At 37.1% G+C, this 20,430-nt stretch overlaps 1 protein-coding gene and 1 pseudogene across 2 annotated transcripts in view; one reads left to right on the top strand and one right to left on the bottom strand.

Moving 5' to 3' along the window:
* The window catches only part of STX11 (syntaxin 11), a 43,108-nt gene extending 35,138 nt beyond the window's left edge, over positions 1 to 7,970 (bottom strand). The window contains exons 1-3 of one of the 2 annotated variants that reach the window (XM_042940009.1): positions 7,709 to 7,970; positions 7,442 to 7,622; positions 3,662 to 3,953 (exon numbers count right to left, since the gene is read on the bottom strand). Coding sequence is in view for 1 of the 2 variants with exons in the window: in XM_042940008.1 (XP_042795942.1) it covers positions 7,442 to 7,484 (43 nt within the window). In the remaining variant the exon portion in view is untranslated. The remainder of the gene's footprint in view (positions 1 to 3,661; positions 3,954 to 7,441; positions 7,623 to 7,708) is intronic. The other variant, XM_042940008.1, reaches the window with a different exon arrangement.
* LOC122220464 lies at positions 8 to 18,533 on the top strand (annotated as a pseudogene).
* Positions 18,534 to 20,430: the final 1,897 nt, after the last annotated feature.

Genomic DNA, 20,430 nt, shown 5'->3' with positions numbered 1-20,430 from the left:
GAAGACCTGGCATTCCAGTGGGGAAAGACAAACACGTAAAGTGTACATTACGCTAAATGGTGGTAAGTACCTTGAAAATAAGACTGAGACTTAAAAGTTAGGGAATGTTAAACACACACAGACAATAAAGTAGTATTAGACCACAATCCGAAGTAAGAAGAAAATCCATGAGTTCCTAATGGTATAAGTAGTTGAATAAATAAATAAATGCTAAAGAGATCAATCTCCCCTGCAGAAGAATTCGTGAAAGTTTATGTAGATACTCGACCCTTAAGGACAAGCATAACTTCCCACTCCTTAAGTATGGCCTGCCCATAGTGACTTCTCCCAAAATACAAGGCGTAGAAAGGAGATAAAGAATAAGTTCACAATGGAAACACCACCTCAGCCAGAAGATCAAGGTCCATATTCACAGCCATAAATCATATTGATAGTATGTGCTCATGATATGATGTGATGAAAATGTCACTTTAGCTCTGTGGCTTTCCTCCCCCAAGCCCATGACCCCAGTTCTTATAAGAAAAATGTGACAACAGAGGGACATCCTCCAAAATACATGGCCAATATTTCTCTGAGCTGTCCATGTCATCAGAAACAAGGAAAGTCTGAAAAACTGCTACAGTCTAGAGGAGCCTAAGGAGACATGTCACCTAAATATATACATGAGATCCTGAATGGGATCCTGGAACAGAAAAGGGCCATGAGGTAAAAAGTAAGGAAACGTGAATAAAGGATGGACTTTCATTAGCAATATAGTATCAAGATTTGTTCGTTAGTTGTGATGGTGTGCCATATTAATTAGAAGATGGTAATAATAGGAGAGGTAATAATGGGTACGAGGTTTATGAAAACACTCTATACTGTCCTTGCAATTTTTCTGTAAATCTAAAACTGTTCTAAAAAATAACGTTTATTTAAAGTAAAGCTACAGGCACCTGGGTGGCTCGGGCGGTTAAGCATCCGACTTCGGCTCAGGTCATGATCTCACAGTCCATGGGTTACAGTCCTGCGTCGGGGTCTGTGCTGACAGCTCGGAGCCTGGAGCCTGCTTCAGATTCTGTGTCTCCCTCTCTCCCTGCCCCTTCCCTACTCATGCTCTGTCTCTCCCTCCCTCAAAAATAAATAAACATTAAAAAAAATTTTTAATAAAAGTAAAGCAAATTAAGAGAGATTGAACAGTGCTATAATAAACTAAAAAAAAAAAAAGTTTATTTCAAAGGCTTCCAAGATAAAAAACAAAACAAAACAAAAACAGTTGAAAGAGGAAGTAATGTGGATATTTGGGTATGACCATTTCAGGCAGAGAGATTGTAGGTGTAGAGGCCCTGAGGCCGGAGCATTTTTGGCTTCTTGGATTAGTATCAAATTGGGTAGAACAGAATGGGGGGTGGGGGGAGAACAATGGATGGATGGGTGATGGAGCTAGGGTTGGAGAATGGAGCACGTAGGGCCTTGGTGGTCATGATAGCTTTAAAAGTTTACTCTGTTTGAGAAAGGAAGACATTGAAGAATTTGTAGTAGAGGAGTGACCTGATACGGCTTTTTTTTTTTTTTTTTTTTAATTTGCTATTGTGTTGACCAGTTAGGGGGAGAGGATGGAAGAAGGCCGACCAGTTAGGAAACCATGCTTGTTAATTTTATCTGTCAATTCCACTAGGCAATGGGGTGCCCAGGTATTGGGTAAAGATTATTCTGGATGTGTCTGTAAGAGTGTTTTAGATGAGATTAACATTTGAATCTATAGAATGAGTAAAGGAGATTGCCCACCCTAATATGGGTTGGTGTCATCCAATCTGTTGAAGGCCTGAATGGAACAGCAGGCTGGGTAAGGGAGAATTGATCCTCTCTAGGCCTATCTTTGAGCTTGGATATCAACTTTTTCCTGCCTTCAGACTTGGCCTCAAACTGGAAGTTATACCATTTGCTTTCCTGCTTTTCAGGCCTTCGGACTCAGACTGGAATTATACCACTAACTTTCCTGGGTCCCCATCTTGCCTACTGCAGATCTTGGAAGTTCTCAGCCTCTGTAATGTTTCATATATATATTTGCATACAGTTCTGTTTCACTGGACAACCCTGACTGATAAAAAACCATAGCAGTAGAGCTGGTAAGAAGTGGGCAGGTTCTGGGTATATTCCCAAAGAGAAGCTGACACGACTGGTTGATTAATTGGGTGCAGGACATGAGAGAGTACAAGAAGTGAGTTAAGGTTTTTACTCAGAGCAATTAGAAGAAAAGAGGTTCCTTACGCTAACCAGGAAGACTGCTTGAGCAGGAAGTCGTGGGCTGGGGGGAGGAGAGGGGAGATTGCTGGGAACGAAGAGTTACATTTTGGACACTTTAAGTTTGAGTTGTCAAGAAGGCATTTGGATAGATGTGTCTGGGATGATGATATCAATTGGGAAGTCTTTAGTGTATCGGTGGTGTGCAGGTAGAATTTAGATGTCTGCAGTCTGAGCCATGGGGCACTCCAAAGGTCAGGGATCAAGGAGGATGAAGAATCAAAAAAAGGAGAATGAAAAGGCATAATCAGTGATACAGGAGGTAGACTAACAAAGAATGGTGCTCCAGAAGCCACGTGAAAGAAAGCAATGTTTCAAGAATGAGCAAACTCTATCAAACACTGCTAAAGTCGGTAAAATTAGGACTGAAAACTGAGCGATGGGCTTGGCCATGTGGAGCTCAATGCACACTTGATAAGAAAGATTTGGGTGGTGTCTGGATTGGGCCCAGAGAGAATAAAAAAAAGAGTAAATGGAGACAGAAAAACGAGGCAAAGGCTGGAAGGAAATATAAGGTCAAGAGGGAGATTTTTATTTTTAATTAGAAGATACACCTGTTTGTATGCTCATGGACATAAACCAAAAAAAGAAGGAACAAGTGATGATGCGGGAGAGAAAAGATCATTACTGAAGCAATGTTCTTGAGCAGATGAGCAACGATGGAATCCAATGCACGTGCAATGTTGGGGTTAAATTGGAGAAGATAGAATTTTTTTCTGATTGCAGGAGGAGAGGCAGAATATATGGGCACAGATGCTGGTGAATGTGGAGGCAGGAATATGTTTTCTCAGTGAAGAGGCAAAGTTATTGGTGGAGAGTGAGGAGTAGAGACAGAAGTTTCAGAAGAGGGTAGTCAGCTTGAAACATCATCCAGGGGTTGTGAGAGAGTAAATGAACTTTGAAAATATAGTCAGATTGCTGGATAACAATAGGGTCCATTTGAAGTCACAGATCATGGATATAAAGGGAGACCAGTCAGAATAGTTACGTGTTCTGACCAGTCTCATTTGCCTACTTGGGTACAAATAATGCTAGGCAGAGGTCTAGATACAAGCAGAGTTTAGTGTTGGCCAGCTGAATATGATGGAGGAGAGAGGACAAGAGCATGGAGCATCTATGCAAGAGAATAATTATAAGGAAGGACCGTTGCATTTAAACCAAGGAGGGAGAGAAGAGAGGACATGAATGATGGTGTTGAGGCAAAATGGAAAGGTGTTAGGTTAATGGATTGGACGCTCCAGGGTGTCAAGAAGTTGTGCAGTGACGGGGTTAGAAAGATTCAGTTGGAAAAATGCAAGTTGGTTATGAGGGAGTGGCATCTTTGAGACTTAGATTATGAAGGGATGAAGATATTGGTAATGACAAAGTCTAGACTGACCTGGCTTTTCTGCAGCTGATGTGCCCACCTCCTTCTAGGCTTCCAGGTAGGTCTCCTATGTTTTATACATTTTTTTCTGGAAAGGTTGGCTCTCACCTCCAGTCTGAACTATGAATATGGATGAGGACTCTAGGGTAAATCCAGATAAAGCACAAGGGTTCTGATTTCTCCATCTCCTTGCCAACACTTGTTATCTTCTTAAACCTGTCTTTGATTTCCTCCCTATGGAAATTCCTCTCTATGCTGCTAGGCACATGATGGTGTATGAGTAAATGAACAGCTGTTGTTAGCCCTGTCAAAAAAGGAAATGAGGTTAAATGAATCAGCAAGCCCCATCTTGCACATCTTGTTCTAGATCTTCAGTGTCCATTATTGTAGCCACATGTAGCTATTTAAATTTAAATTAATTAAGATGAAGCAAAATTTCAAATTCAGTTCCTTAGTCTCAGTGCCATTTTCAGTGCATAAGAGCCACCGTAACTAATGGTTATTAGTGCCCACTGCATTGGACTGTGCAGAGTAGGAAATTAGCATGATTGCAGATGGTTCTTTGGTTACTATATTGAGCAGTGCTTTCCAGATCCTGCTAGCACCCTGTGCTTTGTCTCACAATTCATATTTGGATCAGCTTTTCCAGAATTGGACACCTTAAAATTTAAGATAAAGGTCTTTGGGAGGGAGGGACTATGCTGCCTAATAAGTCTGTGGCCCCTTACTACGTAAATGGCTGCTGTGCAAAGTCTCAAATTTTTATGTTTTAATATTATATTTGGACTTTCAGTGATCACATGGTTCTGTCCCTCTTGATTATCTTTATGAACACAGATTTACTAAACTATTTAAATCTTTCTCTATGTGATTCAAAACTGTTCTCTACTAAACCATTGGTTTAATAAAATATTCTTAGATTCAGAATGGAGATTATGTCTCCACTTAATACTTTGCCAGTTTACTACTTTTTACCCAAAACTTAACACAATAATTAGAGACTGTCAGTAAATATTTGTTGAAAGATGAGTGAATGAATGACACAAGTGAGCTTGTGAACTTTGGAGCTCAGGGCACTGAGATGACATTTTAGAGGGTGGCACCCAGGCATAATGAGATTTAGGAGATCTAGCACTGTTTGTTTGTTTGTTTGTTTACTTGTTTTTAACAAAACATGGATTTTAAGCTACGGTTTTTTTCTTCCATTGTTCAAAAAGTAGCTTAAAATTTAATTCCTGTAAGGATCTTGTGCAGCGCATGTTTATAAAGCTTCAACTCTTTTATAAGCACTCACCACCAATAAATATAATAACAAGAAAAAATAAATTCTAGATTTTTATAATGTCAACATGTATGCAGGCATCTTCTGTTTGCCCCTTCACGTCTACTTTCTACCTCTCACCATCCTACGCTCTACCCTGGGTGGTTGATCTCTATGGGCTATTGCAATAGTTTCCTCTACCCTTTAATTTCTCTTGGGCTTGGCCAATAGGGGGATCTAGCAGGAGAGCAGAAGCAGCCGGATGGGGTCCAGGAATTTATTTGAAACAGAAGGGCTCTCTGTGTTCTCCACAGGTCACTGTTCTTCTAAAGTGGTCTGTTCTACATGATTCCCTCTCCTTCCTGGTTCTGAATATCTCTCCCTACTCGTGATTCTCAGACCTGGGGTATCACATATAGAATACATATAGTTTCCAGTCTGCCTATGCCTTTAAATATTACCTTTCTTTATAAACCTTCACGGAATAATTCTAACTTGAATGTGCCATCTGTTTCCCGATGGGACCCTGATACAGCATCCTTTATCAGTAGCTAGACCACAGTGTCCAAGTCCCTGCTCTGAAAATTTTATACCTACAGTCCTTAGAAAAATATTCCCTGATAATTTTAGCATCTTCTTATATCAGTGCACTGGTTAGCTTTATGAAGAAACCATGTCATATGTCATATAATATAGATTTTTCTCCAGCACACTCAGATTAGAAAAATACTGATTCATAGGCAAATCTTTTTGCATTTATCTTCTCTACATAAAATATTATTTATGGAAATACATATAAATAAGACTATAAAACAAGTCAGTTAATTTTTAAGATATTAAATATTTTAATATCTAACAAGCTTTAAATTACTTCTTGATATGGGAGAAAATCTATACCTCAGTACTACAAACCAGCCATCATTACTCAATATACACAGCTTACTGGAGTTTCTAACCCCTCCCTCTACACCGAATAATGGTGCCTGCCAAAAATTCATGTTGTAATCCAATCCCCAACGTGATGGTGTTAGGAAGGAGGACCTTGGGAGGTGATTAGGTCATGCGGATGGAGTCCTCAAGAATGAGATTCATGTTCTTATAAAAGTGGTCCCACGGAGCTCTCTTTCCCCTTCCGTCATGCGAGAACACAACAAGTAGACGGCCATCTATGAACCAGGAAGCGGGCTCTCACCAGACACCAAATCTGTTGGCACCTTGATCTTAGACTTCCCAGTCTCCAGAACTGTGACAAATCAATTTCTGCTATTGATAAGCCATAAAGTCTAGAGTATTTTTCCTATATAGCGTAAAGCCTACATGGACTAAGATACCCTTTGAAGCTCAGTGTTTAACTGTACAATTACTAGCAGACATCAGCTCATCTAAAAATATGTAAACCCCATAATGCTAATACCTATATTAAAGTTAACTGATACTTATTCATCAGTTGCAGTGTGCCAAGCACTATGCTAACATTTTCATATATTATCTTGTTTAATTTTCATCACAAATTGATGAAGTGTGTACAACCCAACCCCATTTGACAGGGGAAGAATGAGCCTTAAAGCCTCCTGTCCACTGCCACAGCACCAGCAAGCAAAGGACCCTAGATTCAAATCCTGGTGTCCAATACAAAAGTTCATGCTCTTAACCACCAATAAAGAATCCAAGAACAACATCAAAGACCACAGAAGAACTGAAAAATAAGGACTATCCAAAACAAAGGATTTCTCTTATCCGGTTACCTACCCTCAAAGAGCAATGTCTAAATCTATATAAGCTTAGAAAACTTACAAAAAAAAAAAAAAAAAGAATGCAACAGATAACTCATAGAAAAGTAAATTTCTTATTGTCTAGTAAGCTTATTTTTCTGTGCATGGTATATAGGAGGGGTAGAAAATTAGTGGTGAAATTGTACTATTTTGGTATTAGCTAAATCTTATTCCTGCCTACAATTTGTGAAATGACATAGTTGTATTGTTTATTTTAACCCAAATTGCAATTATGTGAAAAATTTCCTCTGATATATTGCTATACTTGCAAGAGGCTTGAAGGTGAGCATGTACTGGCTGCTTTATTCATACAAATAGAACATTCTCTGTGAAAGAGAAAGGACTAAAAAATACTAGGTGCAGAGATAGTATAATTGATCTGCTTAATGACACTAAATGGTTTTTTTCTCAACTGTGATTTTGCATAACAAGTTACAAAACTATTTTAAGATGAGACTGTTACTCAATACTCACTTCTGGTAAACCCCTTTTTACACCATCCTCCTGTCCTGAGGAACTGATAAAAGTGAAACAGAAAAGCATAAACAGAATGTAGCAAATGAGCCATGCCTTTTATAGGTAATAGTTTAGTCGTAAGCCTTTAAATATTGATTTTTGAATTTGAATAATTAAATTTGTTCTCAACAAGCATGATTCTCACAAATAGACTAAACATTTTTATAATCCATATTTTGTTCATCTTGATGAATTTGTACCATCCATTTGGAAACTATGTATGTCTACACCAAAAAGCCTTACTTTGGGGCTGAGACATGGTTTTCTTCTCTTTTTCTTCATCCATTTCATCCTCTTCTTGCAGCTCCGCGACTTTGTTTTACTTTTCCCTTCAACACACTCTTCAGGTAGACTGAGTCCTTCCTCAAAGATGGTTTATAGTTTCTGTGAGTGCACGGACCACAGCCAGCATCCTTCCGTGACCCTAAAGAAAATTTAAAAGTACAATCTTGGCACCACAAAAAAACAAACATGTTTCAAATGATGAAGATGTCTTAAAGATGAACATACCAAAAGTGACACTGTGGAAACAGATCAAAGTCTCAGGTGTAAATTCACAGATTCAGTGGACAGACTTCTTGCAGGTATCTACTCTTGGGATGGTGATCTTGTTGACGAGAACTTGGGGAAGCTGATAGATGTTCCTCTCAGTCCGCAGTTCCTTACCTTACTTATGTGCCCCGAGCGTGAGTAGGAATCTTTGGTAGGAGCTGACATGGCCTTGCATCACTAACTCTCAGTGTTGAAAGCAGGCCACTCTAGCTGATTTCTTTAAACCCTATTTTCTACAAGTTGGTGATGGACAAAGTTGAATTATGAAACAGGAAGAATTGCCACAATTCTACATCCCTAGTCACAAAGAAACATTTACAAAACATTTAATGCCCTCATGCCAATAGGAATCCATAACTGATTACAATGCAAATGTGAGTGCTGCATATAATCTATTCATGCCCTATTTCTTTCAGGGCCCCAGGACATCATCTCTCCAACTTCAGTAGTGAGTAGACCCCTTTTCAAGGAAAAAGAATATATGATACCCAGTGTTGACAAATTACCTGAATATGACATATATTCAAGTATATGTAACTTACATAAACATGGTATAAATTCCTTATGGTTACAGCCTCATTAGGAAACTGTAAAATTTAAGTAAATCATATGCAGAATTTAAGAAACAAATGAACAAAGGACAAAAAAGAGAGAGACAAACCAAGAAAGAAACTCTTAACTATAGAGAACACACTGATGGTTACCAGAGGTGGGGGTGGGGGGGAAGATAGTTGAAATAGGTGAAGGGGATTAAGAGTACACTTACCGTGATGGGCCCTGAGTAATATATAGCATTGTTGAATCACTATACTATAGTGCACCTGAAACTAATAGAACACTGTATGTTAACTATACTGGAATTCAAATTAAAAACTTTAAAAACTTGAACAAATCTACATATTAAAAGTATAAACTTAATATTAAAATAAGCAGCATTGATTTATGTTGTTTTGATGAAGCAAAAAAGTTATATTCTCTTAACAAATTTCAATTATATAAATTTACTGTTATCAATTATAGTCACAATGTTTTACATTAAATCTTCAAACATTATGCATCTCATAGCTGAAAGCTTGTGCTTTTTTACCAACCTCTCCCTATTTCTCTCAACCCCCAGCCCTTGGCAACCACGATTCTACTTTCTCTTTCTACTCTTTCTATGAGTTTGACTTTTTTTTTTTTTTTTTTTTTTTTTTAAGTTTCCATATATAAGTGGTACCATGAAGTATTTGCCTTTCTCTGTCTGGCTTATTTAATTTGCATAATGTTCACAAGGTCCATCCACATTGTCGCAAATGGTAACATTTCCTTCTTTCTCATGGCCCAATAATATCCCGTTGTATCTATATAACACATCTTCTTTCCCCATTCATCCGTTGATAGGCACTTTGGTTGTTTCTAACATTTATTTATTTTTGAGACAGAGAGTGCGAGAGGGAGAGGGAGAGGGGCAGAGAGAGAAGGAGACACAGAATCCGAAGCAGACTCTAGGCTCTGAGCTGTCAGCACAGAGCTGGACACAGGGCTCAAACCTACAAACTGTGAGATCATGACCTGAGCCAAAGTTGGATGCTTAACCGACTGAGCCACATAGGTGTCCCTTAGTTGTTTCTATAGCTTGGCCACTGTGAATAATGCTGCAAGGAACATGGGAGTGCAGGTATCTCTTCATTATTCCATTTTCATTTCTTTTGGATTTATACCCAGAAGTGGAATTGCTAGATCATATGGTAGTTCTATTTTCAATTTTTTGAAGAATTTTCATACTATTTTCCATAGAAGGTGCACGAACTTACATTCCCACCAACAATGCACAAGGGGTCCCCTTTTTGCATATCTTTTTCAACTTGTTATCTCTTATCTTTTTGATGGTAGCCACTCTAACAGGTGTAAGGTGATACCTCGTACTTTTGATTTGTATTTCCCTGATAATTACTGATGTTGAACACCTTTTCATATGTTGGTCATTTGTATATCTTCTTTGGAGAAATGTCTGTTCAGTACCTCTGCCCATTTTTAGAATATTTTGTTTTGTTTTGTTTTGTTTTTGATATTGAGTTGTATGAATCATTTATATGTTTTGGATATTAACCCCTTATAATATATATGATTTGTAAATATGTTCTCCCATTTGGTAGGTTGCCTTTTTATTTTGTTGATAATTTCCTGTGCAAAATCTTTTTATTTGATGTCATTTCACTTGTTTATTTTTGCTTTTATTATGTTTGCTTTTGGTGTCAAATCCAAAAAAAAAAAAAAAAAAAATCATTGCCAAGAGTGATGTCAAGGAGCTTATCCCCTATGTTTTCTTCTAAGGAGTTTTATGGTTTCAGGTCTCTCATTCAAGTACTTTGTTTTTTTTTTTTCTTTTTTTTTTTTTTTTTTTTTTATTTATTTTTTTAATATTTATTTATTTATTTATTTTTTTTTAATATATGAAATTTCTGTCAAATTGGTTTCTCTCATTCAAGTACTTTGACTTGGTTTTGTGTATGATGTAAGATAGAGGAGAGTTTCATTCTTTTACATTTGGTTGTCCAGTTTCTCCAACACCATGTCTGGAAGAGACTAGCCTTTTTCCATTGTATATTCTTGGCTCTTTTATGGAAAATTAGTTGACCGCATATGCATGGGTTTATTTCTGGGCTATTATGTTGCATTGATTTATGTGTCTCTATTTATGCTAATATCATACTATTTCTGTGAAAAATGCCACTGGAATTTTGGTTGTATTGAATCCCTATCAAACTGCTTCCGGTAGTATGGATATTTTAACAATATTAATTTTTCTAATCCATGAACACATATTATCTTTCCATTTATTTTTGTCTTCTTCAATTTCTTTCATCAATGTCTTGTAGTTCTCAGTGTACAGATCTTTCTCCTCATTGATTAAGTTTATTCCTCAAAAATCACTCATTTTGATGTAATTGTAAGTGGATTGTTTACTTAATTTCTCTTACTGGCAGTTCATTGTCAAGGTGTAGGAACACAACTGATTTTTGTGTATTGATTTTGTAATCTTCAACTTCACTGAATTTTTTAATTAGCTCTAACAATTTTTGGTGGAGTTTTTAGGATTTTCTATGTATTATATGTAATCTGCAAGTAGAAAAAGTTTTATTTCTACCTTTCGATTTGGATGGCTTTTATTTCTTTTTCCCACCTAATTGCTGTGGCTAAAGCTTCTAGTAACATGTTGAATAAAAGTGACAAGAGTAGGCATCCTTACCTTGTTCCTGATCTTATAAGAAAAGCTTTCAGCTTTACACCATTGAGCCTGATGACAACTATGGGCTTGTCACATGTAGCCTTTATTATGTTAAGGTATGTTCACTCTGTACTGAGGTTGTTATGAGATTTTATCATGAATCAATGTTAAACCTTGTCAAACGCTTTTTCTGCATCGATTGAGGTGATTGTAAGATTTTTATCCTTCACTTTGTTAATGTGGTGTATCATGTTGATTAATTTGGAGATGTTTTATCATTCTTGCATCCCTGAAATAAATTCCACTTGATCATGGTATGCCATCTTTTTTATATATTGTTGAATTCAGTTTGCTAATATTTTGTTGAGGATTTTTCATCTACATTCATCAGTATGGCCTGTAATTTTTTTTTCTTGTAGTTGTCCTTAATTGGATTTGGTATCAGGGTAATGCCAACTTTGTAAAATGGTTTGGAAGTGTTCTGTGCTCTTCTATTTTTTTTTTTTTTTTTTTTTTTGGAATAGTTTGAAAAGGATTGATACTCAGTTTTAAAATATTTGGTAGAATTCATCAGTGAAGCCACTTGGTCCTAGACTTTTGTTTGTTAGGAGGGCTTTTATTACTGATTTAATCACCTCATTTGTAATGGGCCTATTCGGATTTTGTATTTCTTCATAACTTAGGCTTAGGAGGTTGTGTGTTTCTAGGAAATTTCTTTTTCTTCTAGGTTGACAATTTATTAGCATATAATTATTCATCTTAGTTTCTCATGATCCTTTGTATTTCTGTGGTATCAGTTATAATGTTTCTTTCATTTCGAACTTTGAGTCTTCTCTGTCTTTTTTTCTTGGTAATCCTAGATAAAGGTTTATCAATTTTGTTTGCTTTTTCCAAAAAAACCCTCCCCTTAGTTTCATTGATCTTTTTAATTGTCTTTATAGTCTCTACTTCCTTTATTTCCACTCTCATCTTTGTTATTTCTCTCCTTCTGCTAACTTTATGTTTAGTTTATTATTCTTTTCTTATTTCTGGAGGTGTAAAGTTGTTTATTTAAGTGTTTTTTTTTTCATTATGTAGGCATTTGTTGCTATGGACTTCCCTCTTACAGCTGCTTTTCCTCCATTAGTTTTGGTAGCTAGTGCTTCCATATTTTTTTGTCTCATGAATTTTTAATTCTCTTTTGATTTCTTCTTTTTTTAAAAAATTTTTTAATGTGTATTTATTCTGAGAGAGAGAGAAAGAGAGAGACAGTGCACAGGTGGGGAGGGGCAGAGAGAGAGGAAGACACAGAATCTGAAGCAAGCTCCAGGCTCTGAGCTGTCCGCACAGAGCCCAATGTGGGGCTCGAACCCACGAACTGTGAGAAAATGACCTGAGCCGAAGTCGGCCACTTAACCGACTGAGCCACCCAGATGCCCCTGATTTCTTTTTAAATACATTGATTTTTCAGTAGCATGTTGTTTACTCACCATGTATTTTTCAGTTTTCTTCTTGTAACTGATTTCTAGTTTTATACCATTATGTTCGGAAAAGTTGCTTGATATGATTTCTATCTTTTTAAATTTATTAAGAGATGCTTTGTGGTCTAACATATGATGTATCCTGGAGAACATTACATGTGCGCTTGAGAAAATGTGTATTCTTCTGCTGTTGGGTGGAATGTTCTGCAAATGTCTGTTAAGTCCATCTGTTACAGTGCATAGTGTAAGTCTAATGTTTCCTTATTGATTTTCTGTGTGAATGATCTATCCATTGTTGAAAGTGTCAAAACAAGCTCTACTTTTCATTTATAGTCATCTGGAAGAGAAAAATACATAAATTAATAAACACAATATAAAGTTCCATTTCAATTGGAAATAAATGTTTCAAAATAGTTGTGTTTAATATTGCCTATTTTACTGTTGCTACTGCCATAGAGAATCAAGGTACTAATCAAGTAGAGTGAAAAAAAGATGTGTTGATAGAAACTGCTTTTAAATTCTGCTTCTGTCACCCCATTTTCATCCTTTGACAACTCCTCCTTGCAGGCCCACCATCTTGTCTCAATCTAGGTCTTACTTGTGTCTTAATTTGACACTGGATGTAGGGAGGAAAAAAATCTCCCCTGAGAAATGTATCAAGTTGGATTTGGCATCAGGGCAATGCCAACTTTGTAAAATGGTTCGGAAGTCTGAATTCATATTACCTGTGTGGGACAAAGAGCCTCAAGCAGATATTCATTTATAGGGAATGGATTGATTATGCCACTAGATGACCAGCTAAAACAAAGGCACACCCTCTCTGAAAATACTAAACTCTCCATATTGACAGTAACTATAACTATACCAATAGTCAAAAGATGCATCCTGACTTCAGAAATGCCAACATGTGAAAAAAATGTGAATTGCAGACTATTTTGTATATGCAAGTTATTACAAATTAATGAGATAACTCATGCAAACCGCTTAGAACTGTGCCTTGAATGTAGTAAGCTACTATAATTATCATCATCATCATCATCACTTCCCAGCTTTATTTGTAATAACCACAAATTTTCATCATGATAAATCAGACAGACTCACCTTTCTCCAAGCACTCATTTCTTCTTTTATTTCTGTGGTTTGTGCAGGATGAAATGAGAAAGTACTTTGCTTAGTGTAAAATAATGAACATTATCATTATCGTCATCATCATACTATCCCCAACATAGCTGCATACCTTTCTTTATAGGATTTCCTATTCTGTAAAACCAAAGAGTTGGACTCCATAATTTTTAAAATTTTTTGTTATGGCAAATGTTGGGCCTGTACAAAAGTCTTTAGAATAGTTAATTCCTAAGCAAAAGTATTTATTAACTCATGGTCAGTATATTCCCTCATATTTATGCCTTCTACCGTAGACTATTCCCAGGCATCATATTCTTTTAGGACAGATAATTTCTGTGTACCTTTCTAACTCTACAAGTTTATAGTAAATCCAGAAATTCATGGAACCCCACTGTAAGTCTTGGTTATTAACAGTCATTTTTCTACTCCTGCCCAAGCTGAGTAAAATGAGTCTAGATACTGCTCTACTATTTGGTTATACTTATACATTGACTTCTGCTTCCAAACATGATAGAGTAACAGGGACCAGATTTAACCTCCCAACTGAAGAACAACAGCAAAGACAAAATATATAAACACCAATTTTCAAGATATTAAACATCAAATAATGAAGGACTGTGATCCCCAAGATATGGAAAACATGGAAAGTAAGCCCCACTTGTCCCAGCTTGCTGCTTTGGGAGAGTTTCTAGCACATGGCATGGAGAAGAAGCCAGGCAGATTCCCTGAGTTGAGATGAAGCTGAATCCAGGGAAATGAAGGTGACTAAAGTTCATAGGATAGAATACTGGAGATAGATGACTAGAGAGAGATGCGAGCAGATTTGCACAAGATCCCCCTTGAGTATTCAGCAGAGGATTTATCAGTTAATGCATGTCAGAAAACTACCTGGGGCTGGGGGCAAAACCAACTAAAAGGATTGGAGGAAGCAGTAACTACTGTCTACACACAGCCAGAAATGGTGCCTATTCTCACAAACCAGACTGGAAAACCTTATAATTTACTGGAAGGAGTGGTCAGAAAATTTTTCTCTCAGTGGCATCAAACTGTCTCCAAGTAATTTAACATAACGAAGTTCAAGAACACTTATGGGAATTCAAAAACACCTAGCACCCAACAAGGTATAATGCATAATCTACAGCATCTAATTAAAAATTACCAGACATAGTAATTTATCTGTTCTCTTTTTTTTAAATTTTTTTAATGTTTATTTATTTTTGAGACAGAGAGAGACAGAGCATGAATGGGGGAGGGTCAGAGAGAGAGGGAGACACAGAATCTGAAACAGGCTCCAGGCTCTGAGCTCTCAGCACAGAGCTCGACGCGGGGCCCGAACTCACGGACCGTGAGATCATGACCTGAGCTGAAGTCAGACGCCTAACCGACTGAGCCACCCAGGCACCCCAAGTATCATCCTTTTTAAAAAAAAAATTTTTTTTTTTACATTTATTTGTTTTTGAGAAACAGAGTGAGACAAAGCGTGAGTGGGGGAGGGGCAGAGAGAGAGGGAGACACAGAATCTGAAGCAGGCTCCAGGCTCTGAGCTGTCAGCACAGAGCCCGACGCGGGGCTTGAACTCACAGACCATGAGATCATGACCTGAGCCGAAGTCGATGCTTAACCGACTGAGCCACCCAGGCACCCCATTTATCTGTTCTCTTTAAGAGTAGGAAATCTCAGCACCACTCCCCCCGCCCCCACAAACATACACACGTATCACACACACAGTTGGAATTCCCCAAAGGAAAAGAGAGATGGAAGAAGTACTTGAAGAAATAATGTCCAAAATTCTTCCAGATTTATTGTAACCTATAAACCCATAGATCCAAGAAGCTCCGTGAACCCAAGCACAAGATACATGAAGTACACCAAAGCATATCATAACTAAATTACTCAAAACCAATGATAAAGGGAACATCTTAAAAGCAGCCAGAGGAAAAAAGGCACATTATGTAGAGAAGAAAAAAAGATAAAAAGATGAGGAGAACAGCAAATTTCACATCTGTAATAATATAACAGAGAAATGGTGGAGGACTAAAAGGTAAAAATATTAAAGGAAAATACTGTCAGTCTATCATTTTATACACAATGTATCTTTTACAAACGAAGGTGAAATAAATATTTTCTCAGACATAAAAAACTGAAAGAATTTATTACCAACAGACTATAAAATTTATTACCAGCACACCGTAAGATATATGAAAGGAAGTCCTTCAGGCAACAGGAAAATGATGCTAGATGGAAATAGGGACATCTACCAATAAAAAAGGAAGAATACCAGAAATGGTAACTACATAAATAAATACTCAGGGTTTTTTCTTATTATTAAATGTCTTTAAAAGATAATTAGCTATTTAAACAAAAATAATAAAAATATAGTGTGGGATTTATAAAATATTCAAATGAAAAATGTATGACAATAATAGAACCTTAAAATAGGCTGATAAACTATTTGTAAAATGATATAAAATCCCTTGAAAGTAAACTGTAATAAGTGAATGAGGGATACCATAAACCCCAAAGCAACTAAAATGACAAAATAACGTGCCAGGAAAAGAGAACAAAAATGGAACCATTAAAATGTTTAATTGATCCAAAAGAAAGCAAAAAAAGAGGGAAAAGAGAACAGAGATGGAACCAATAGAAAACAAACAGCAAGATTAGATGTCAGTCTAACACAAAATAATCACATTAAATATAAATGGTCTAATCATTCTTAATTAAAAGGCAGAGATGGTCAGATTGGATAAAAAGCAAAGCACAACAATATGCTGCCTACAAGAAAATCTCTTATTAAATATAAAGATTCAAACAGATTGAAAACAAAAGAATAGAAAAAAGATAGCTAACACAAATCAAAAGAAACCAAGAGTATTTCCATTAATGCTAGACAAAACACATTTCAGAGCAGAAATATTAGTAGTGATAAAGAAAGTGATTTCTTAATGATAGAGATCAATTAATCAAGAAGAAATAATCTTAAGTTTATGTTCAATATCAGCTTCCAAATGCATGAATTAATAAATTAATAAAATTCCTTTCTATTTAAATAATTTTTAAGTTTTTATATTCATCATCATTTGCATTTTGCCTTTTAAGTTTTAAAATAATAGACTTTATTTTGGGGGGTAGTTTTATATTTACAGGAAATACTGAGCAGAAAGTATAGAGTAACCCCCACCCAGCCCTCCTCTGGCATTAGTGGGTACATTTGTTACAACTGATGAGCCACTATAAATACATTATTAACTAAAGTCTATAGTTTATATTAGGATTCACTGTGTGTTGTACATGCTCTGGAGTGTGTGTGGGGGTGCGGGGAGCATGTGAATGTGTGTGTGATTTTTTTTTTTGAATTGAATTTAAATAAACATATCCACATGTCTCATACTAAATAGTTTATTGCTTTAAAAAATTCCTGTGGCCCACTTATTCATCACCCCCTTCCTTCCTGGAAACCACTGATTTTTTTTATGTCTCCACACTCTTGCCTTTTCCAAAATGTCATATAGTTGGAATTGTATAGTATGTAGCCTTTTTAGAATGGCTTCTTTCACTAAGTAATATGCATTCAAGTTTCCAGTGTGTCTTTTTGTAGGTTATAGCTCATTTCTTTTTTGTTGTTGAATAATATACCGTTGTCTGGATATGCTCAGTTTGTTTATCCACTCACCAACCAAAGGGTGGGATTGCCAGACTCTATGATAACAGCATGTTTAGTTTTGTAAGAAACTGTCAAACTGTCTTCCAAAGTGGCTGCATCATTTTGCATTCCCACCGGCAGTGAATGAGATCTTCTGTTTCTCCATATCCTCACCAGCATTTGGTGTTGTTGGTGTTTTGGATACCTATTAGCATAGGTACGTAGTAGTATTTCATCATTATTTTAATTGCTTTTTAGTTTTTAACAGATAGTTTTTATATATAGTTTTTAACATGTTTAATATTTTGAGGTTTTAGTATTTACATTAATTTACATTTTTATAAAAGTAAATTCAAAGTAAAATTTGAATATCATTACTGTACTACATATTGTGAGGTTGAAGAACATATTTTATTCAACAGTTGAACTTCATTTATAATATTAAGATATTTAGATATATGGAATTATGGTATCTATTTGGATGTTTGCCTTGTGGCTGTCCTGTTTGGGGCAGGGGGGTGGTCACAATTTTTGAGAATCATTGAGAGGTTGTAGACAGTCTCAGTAGAAGTATGTACGTAAACAAATACAGACAAAATTTTGTGTGCCTTTCAGGGATTCACAGACATCCTAAGACTCATTCATGTATTCATTCATTATAGGTCAGCAACCCCTGCCCTGAATTTCTGACACATTACTGCCCATTCAGCTTCCCAAAAGCATAGTCCCAAGATTGTCATCCTTTACATCTACATTTATACTCCTCCGGAGGCATCCAGTTCTTCAAAGCAGTGATTCCTTCAGCCTGCTATAAAACATTCAGTACTTCTTTCTTTTTGCGGCCATCGCTGAAGTGCCAGTGGCCAAGATGAAGTTCAATCCCTCTGTGACTTCTGAGCGGAGCAAGAACCATAGAAGGCATTTCAATGCACCTTTCCCACATTTGCAGAGAGATTGTATCTTCCTCTCTTTCCAAAAAGCTGAGACAGAAGTACAACATTTGACCCGTGGCCATCCGGAAGGATGATGAAGTACAGCTTGTGCAAGGACACTACAAAGGTCAGCAAATTGGCAAAGTAGTCCAGGTGTATGGGAAAAAATATGCTGTCTACACTGAATAGGTACAGCGACAGAAGGCAAGTGGCACAACTGTCCATGTGGGCATTCACCCCAGCAAGGTGGTTATCACTAGACTAAAAGTGGACAAAGACCACAAAAAGATCCTTGAACGTAAAACTAAATCTCACCAAGTAGTAAAATAAAAGGGCAAATATAAGGAAGAAACAACTGAGAAGATGTAGGAATAAACTAATCTTATACACAGCTTTAAACAAAAACTATTAAAATGAAAAAAAAATAAAACATTCAGCAAACTAACTTCACGTTAACCTGATCAGACCTCTCTCTGCATTACCTTCATTCATGTAGCCCAAGAATAAGCCACTGCCAATTTGTTCAACTTGCTGTTCTCTGACTGTATCTCCAGGCTTTCCAGTGTCTCCAGCTTTATATAATTTTTCCACCTGAAATTCCCTTTTCTTTATCTCTGCCTTTTGAAATCCTACCATTATTCAAGGCTCTTTGATGTGACCTTTTCTTCCTACCCCACCTACTCTAAAAGAATCTCTTCTTTTTCTGACCTCTCAGAACACATTTCTATACTCATTCTTTCATTCATCTGTCCCTCCTTCATTCATTCTATCAATCATACAATGAACTCGGCTGAGCATTCACAGTACTGGGCACTCTACTGGTACAGATGCTTGTGCTCTGGAAGATTTCAGGTGAGCAGGAATGCATCTAAGGGAACTGATGAAGGCCTGAACTGGAGTACAATAAGACATAGAGGTTAAGAGTCAGACCATCCAGGGGCGCCTGAGTGGCTCAGTCAGTTAAGCCTCTGACTCTTGATTTCTGCTCAGGTCATGAACTCACAGCTCATGAGTTTGAGCCCCACCTCAGGCTTTGCACTGACAGCACAGAGCCTGCTTGGGATTCTCTCTCTTTGCCCCTGCCCCGCTCTCTCTTCTCGCTCTCTCTCTCTCTCTCTCTCTCAAAATAAATAAATAAACATTAAAAAAAAAAAAAGAGTAGAGGTGCCTGGGTGGCTCAGTCGGTTAAACGTCTGACTTTGGCTCAGGTCATGGTTTGTGGGTTCAAGCCCCACATTGGGGTCTGTGCTGACAGTGCAGAGTCTGCTTGGGAGTCTCCCTCCCTCTCTCTCAACCACTCCCCCACTCTCTCTCTCTCTCAGAAGTAAACAAATAAACATTAAAAAAAAAGAGAGAGAGAGAGAGAGAGATTGTCTGGGCTCAGAGCTTTGCTGAGCTGGGTGACCTGGGCCAAGTTACTTCACCTTCCTCTGCCTGCTTGGTTACCTGAAAGTCAAGATACAAAGGGCACCTATGTCATAGGGCCTATATGGGGATGAGTGAGTTTACTACATAAAGATCTAAGAGTGCTTGGCATGTAGTAAGAACTCAGTAAATAATATTATCATTGTGAATGAAAGAAAATGGCAGGTAAGAGTAGACTTTCCTAAAAATATATGTCTGAGAAACCTTTCACACAACCTTGTGTTCTCCAGTGTTTGTTGAAGAAGATTAAATAGACAAACACAAGCTTCTGGCAGGGTTCCTTTTCTGAGCTGAATTTGAGCTGGTTATCTGTGTTTCAGGTACATTTGATGACTTCTGTCCTTATAGCCAACTGATGGTCTCTTGACCTAAAGAGTAGCTTTCAAAGGTCACTACTACCACTTGAGTTGGTTTTGTCTGATTGTTTGTTCATTTTTAATTGCTGTGGACCTGATAAGTGTGCAAAGAGGTTTAAAATGTTAAAGCCTTTTCTATATGACTGTACTAACACTTCCTCCTGACAAGGAAGGGCCCTCCCAGGAGTGAAATCAAAAGACCGATTTTTAGGACGACAGGTCACAGAAAGTATAGGTTACAGAGTCAGCAAGCAGGTAAATGGCCTTTTAATATATTGTAAAGTATTAAAGTTGGAGTGTTTGAAAGCACAGTACCTGCTTTCAATTTATGGGTTGTTAGCTTTCCCAGCTGAATAGAGTGAGCAAGTCATTTAAACTTCCCGGGTTTCAGTTTTGTCATCTGCCTTATGGGGATAATTCCTCTATTCAGGGATAAATAAGATGACGTACATGGAAGTACTTGAAAATAGAGAGGAGGAAAGTGTATACTGAAAATGAGCATACACTTGAGGAGTATTTGTTATGGCA

The sequence above is a fragment of the Panthera leo genome, chromosome B2 (genome assembly GCF_018350215.1).
Source record: "Panthera leo isolate Ple1 chromosome B2, P.leo_Ple1_pat1.1, whole genome shotgun sequence".
Taxonomy (NCBI): Eukaryota; Metazoa; Chordata; class Mammalia; order Carnivora; family Felidae; genus Panthera; species Panthera leo.
The sequence above is the reverse complement of the archived record's forward strand: the minus strand, read 5'-3'. Positions and strand labels throughout refer to the sequence as shown.